Source organism: Boleophthalmus pectinirostris, unplaced genomic scaffold (assembly GCF_026225935.1).
Source record: "Boleophthalmus pectinirostris isolate CB_2022bp ecotype Guang Dong unplaced genomic scaffold, ASM2622593v1 HiC_scaffold_3, whole genome shotgun sequence".
In the NCBI taxonomy this organism is placed as follows: Eukaryota; Metazoa; Chordata; class Actinopteri; order Gobiiformes; family Gobiidae; genus Boleophthalmus; species Boleophthalmus pectinirostris.
The window spans coordinates 13,815,433-13,820,093 of record NW_026571299.1 but is presented as its reverse complement, the minus strand read 5'-3'; the positions used below and the strand labels follow the sequence as shown (position 1 = coordinate 13,820,093).

The window sequence follows — 4,661 nt, the reverse complement described above, 5'->3', positions numbered from 1 at the left end:
GACATATCAGCAAAACAAATCAATAGAAGAGCGACATCAAGGACAAGGGGCAGCCAGTCAGATTGTGTATTTTAAATGTCCTGTTGCAGCAATGTAAGGTCCAGTTGACAGTTATTGTAGTGGGTGGATATGGTTTACTGTCCGTATGAGGAGGGGAGAGAGGGGGTTGGGGCACTGTTCAGCAACCTCACTGCCTGAGGGTACAGGCTGTGGGCCAGTCTAGATGTTCTGGTGTGTATGGACCTGTACCTTCTACCTGAGGGCAACAGGTGGAACAGGTGATGGGCAGGATGGTGTTGGTCATGCAGGATGTTATGCACTCTCTTCAGACAGCGGGTGGTGTGGTACTGATCTCTGGAAGAGTGGTCCCAATGATTTTCCCCACTGTTTTTACCACCCGCTGGAGTGGCCTGCTGATCAGCCTTAGTGCAGCTGGAGAACCACTCTAGAATTCCATATGTCAAAACACTGCTGATAGAACATTTGTAGAAGTTCACCATCAGCTGTTTTGAGATCCAGGCTCTCCTCAATTGCCTCAGATAGTGGAGCCCTTGCTGGGCCTTTTTTTTTTTTGGTAATCCACAATGATCTCCTTGGTCTTCTTTGTGTTCAATACTAGGTTGTTGCTGATACATGATGATACTAGCACTTCAGTCCTGTAATCCTTCTCAGTGTTGTTGTTAATGAGTCCAAGCACTGTGGTGTCATTCTCAAATTTAACAATGAGGTTGGAAGGAAAAGAAGCAGAGCAATTATGGGTGAACAGAGTATACAGATCAGGGGGCTACTCCGTACTATCTATACTATCTTATCTAGTAGTGATAATGAACTCAGACTTGAACTTTAACAACCACATCAAATCAATAACATTTGGAACCTTTTACCATCCCAGCCCAAATAGGTCAAGCCTACTCTAAACGTTTATTAAGACCAATCACTTGATTTGTGTCCAGTCTCTCCTGTGCCTAGGGCACGTGAAGGCTGTAATGTAAAGTAATAGGAAGAAGCACTGGATTTTACATAAACTTTTCTCAAAATTTCAGGCTCTCCCATAGAACTCCATTCAGTGTGCTCTGACCCAACACACACATTTTTTTTTTTTTTTTTTATCTAGGCCAAGTTAGGGAGTGCAGCCAGTCCTGTAAGTACATACATGTTGGCTTTTGTTGTTTCCAATGTATTGCTTTACAAATGAACCTACTAACGTCATCCTTAACAACCTCCCTGTGACAACTTGATATAAAGCTCAGTTTGCCTCTGATCTTCATTTGGGGAGGGTGAGGTAAATTCCAGGTATGTCTACAGACAGCCAATAAAACTGTAATTCATTTTTGGTTATATCTTTGAATAATGCATACATTCTTTTTTGAAACAGTGCTTCCATGAATTCATCATCTGGCCAAAATGGGTCATCTTATGTCCACTATTCAGACTCATTCAGCACGGTTATAGCAAAAAATGTAACAGTTGTTCTACTCGGGATTTCTATTAATTACTTAAATGGAACTCTCATTTACACCTTCAGTAAACACCAGGTCAGAAATTCAGACATGTTATTTCATCAATTACGTGTTGCAAATGTATTGTTATCTATTTTGCAGTCATGGATTCACAAATTGATTCCATCAGGTCTTGCTCTAGGATAGGTAATATTTTTAACAACAACTAATTTTTAACGACTAATATAGAATGTCAAATAATTATATACAATGAAATTTTAAAAATCTGAATATTTATATGGACTTAAGTAGTTCTAAGTACTACAGTAATTTATCGGGTGAGTTTTGTTTTTATTTCAAAGTGCAATTTTCATGAATTCTTAATTGTTATTTGATCTACTTCTTATGTATATTATTTTATTTAACTTTGAACTGTATTATGCTTGTCTTAGGTCTTTTACCACAACCCTCGCTACATCCTCTTCATCCATCTGGTGGTGAATGACATGATCCAGCTCACCACTGCCATCACTCTCTTTGTGTGCTCTTATGTTTTCTACACCATCAACACATTTCTATGTTGCTTTATTATTGCATTTGCTGTTTTCACAACACTCAACTCTCCTCTGAATTTAGCGGTGATGGCGGTGGAGTGCTATGTTGCCGTATGCTTCCCCCTTCAGCACCCCCATTTGTGCAACATTAAAAAGATTTACATAGTTATTGCATGTATATGGGCCTTGAGCATACTGTCATTTTTACCAGACATATTTTTTCTTGCGGCAACTAAGCCTACTGTTTCCTCCTCCACTGTTTACTGTGAGCATGCATCTTTGTTTCAGGATCCCATCATGTTAAAAAAGAGAGAAGTCATATTTCCAATGTATCTTGTTGGTGTTTGGCTTGTTCTGATTTACACTTACATCCAGATATTTTTAGTTGCCAGATCAGCAAAAACAACAAATAGTGATGCCAAAAAAGCCAGGAATACAATTTTTTTGCATAGTTTTCAGCTCCTTCTGTGCATGTCAACGTATGTGTATGCCAATGTCCAACAGCTTATTTTCATTTTGGTCCCAAGAATATATCTCCACTTCATGTTTGTGTGGTACATATTATTGCAAATGCTCCCCAGATTTCTGAGCCCCATGGTGTATGGGCTGCGAGATGTAATGTTTAGAGAACATCTGAAGAAGCATCTCTCCTGCAGTGCTACTAATAAAGTGTCAACCCGTAGAAGATAAGCAATAATGTCTGTGGAGGATGGTGAGATTAGATCTTCTCAATCTGAATCAGTTGCGGCTAGTGCATCTAACACATTTAAATCAAGTGAGGTCTGGAATAATATTTGTTTGCAACTGTTTCATTCTTATGTCATAAAAACTGTCAAAGATCTTGATATAACAAGACATCATTAAATGAACGTTTACAAGGCTTCAGCTTAAGTGAGGGAAAAACTATAAATTGTTATGCAGGGCCGATTTCTATCGAACTTTACTGTTGTTATCTCATGACCTCTATTTAGGTATTAGCTGTGTGTGATAAAAGCTTAATAAGTATAAGAAAATTAAGTCAAGCTATTGATGGAAATAGAAAAACAGCCCTTGTGTGCGATTTTTCCCTCTAATCTGTTTTAAATAAATACTCAACAAAAAGTGAAATAAAGTTGTTTTAATACAATATATTATAGTGTAAAAATGTGATCAGCTAACTCAACAAAAAGTATTTTAAGTATTCAGAATACATTATGCTGATAGGCCATGTACCTGAATATGTTATAAAGTACAAAAAAGGTTTCTGTATTCTACGCATTTGCAAAGTATTCTTTCCAACAATGGGCATCATGGTGGCCAGCGGCCCTAAGGTGAGTCTGAACCAGTCGATATGATGCAGCTGACAGTCAAAAGAATCTGAAAGATTGCAATGCTTATTGTGATGCGTATGTAAACATTGTACATCACAGCACTGGCGGTACAGTGGCTAAGCACTCAACAGCAACAAGGTTCTGTGGTCGATCGCCGGGTTGACTGGGCCTTTCTGTGCGGAGTTTGCATGTTTGCATGCACTTCCCCATGAACCCAAAGCATGCATACCATAGGTCAAATCCTCCAATTAAGGTAATCCTGATCAAGCCTGGCAAGAAGATCACGAAGATGGGTCCCCAGGCGCTCTACGATCAAATGCGGAGGACAAATTTCACAACAGGGATAATGGAGTACCTTAAAAAATGGCTGTTGATTTACAAATACTGCATGGAAAAATGTATTAAAAAAAGAAAGGCTTGGAATTGAAGTTTGGCACAGAAATATAGAAAATAATTTGTTGAATCAGATTTTTAATTTTAAATGCTGTTGAATTTCTCACTTTAATGTTTTAACTATACATTTCCTATGTGTTTAAAACTCAAAATAAAAAGTCACCTTTTAAATATTCAGGATATATGTTCAACCTCTTAAATTCAAAAGTCAAAGTTCAGAATGTAAAACTCACAAATAAAAAATGTGCATAAGCAATCAATCCTGAGTCAACCAGGAAATGCTGTTAGGTGGTTCCCCCAATGTTAGGCTATTGACAACCCATGACCCTCTACCGCCCATCCACACACACTCCCCTCCCTAGCAGTAAAACTGTATTGAAAGAATGTGTTTGTGCACATAGACAGAAATCCAGCCATCTTGGGGTCCAAGTAATTTTTATTTTTATAAAAGCCTATTTTTGATGTGTTCATCTCTTGATAGTCTCAACTCTTAAAGGTTGTATGGATTTTTTTTTGTTTCAAGTTGTCAATTGTTGTCAATGATAGCATTATAGAGGTGCAGTAGCCTTGTAATTATGATGACCAAAAAAAAGAGAATAAAAATTCATCAACTCTGGACGTGGTGGGGCCAGCTAAACATTTGCCAATAGATAACGACACTGCCTCGTTATCTGTTAGCTGACAGGCTGTCAATCAATCTCCCTACGTTTCTAGCGTAACTGACTTGCCTGCGCGCCGCCGGTACGTGGTTTACGTACGCCTGTCACGCAGTCCACAGACGCCAGCCGCACAGACGCTGTTTACTCCACCAACGCAACAGTTCTTAGCAGCTTTTTTTTACCTATATCTTCCTCGCAGTTAGCACAAAGTTTGTTGCAATGGCAGACAAGAATCTAGGAGCAGTTAGCCACAAAAGAAAGTCCGTTTTTGAGGTCGCTGAAAGAAGAAGACAAGGGGAAAAGCAG

The 4,661-nt window shown here is 38.8% G+C and overlaps 1 protein-coding gene across 1 annotated transcript; it reads left to right on the top strand.

Moving 5' to 3' along the window:
* Positions 1-1,382: 1,382 nt before the first annotated feature.
* Positions 1,383-2,683, top strand: LOC110171087 (odorant receptor 131-2-like). Its single transcript, XM_020936771.2, has 2 exons — positions 1,383-1,535; positions 1,892-2,683. Exons 1-2 carry the CDS (start codon positions 1,383-1,385, stop codon positions 2,681-2,683), a joined length of 945 nt encoding a protein of 314 aa, XP_020792430.1.
* Positions 2,684-4,661: the final 1,978 nt, after the last annotated feature.

Excerpts from the sequence above, each read along its gene's own strand:
- LOC110171087 (XM_020936771.2), top strand. The coding sequence starts at position 1,383 with ATGAATTCATCATCTGGCCAAAATGGGTCATCTTATGTCCACTATTCA. Across the intron at positions 1,536-1,891 it reads ACACCTTCAGTAAACACCAG|GTCTTTTACCACAACCCTCG; the intron begins GTCAGAAATTCA and ends TGCTTGTCTTAG.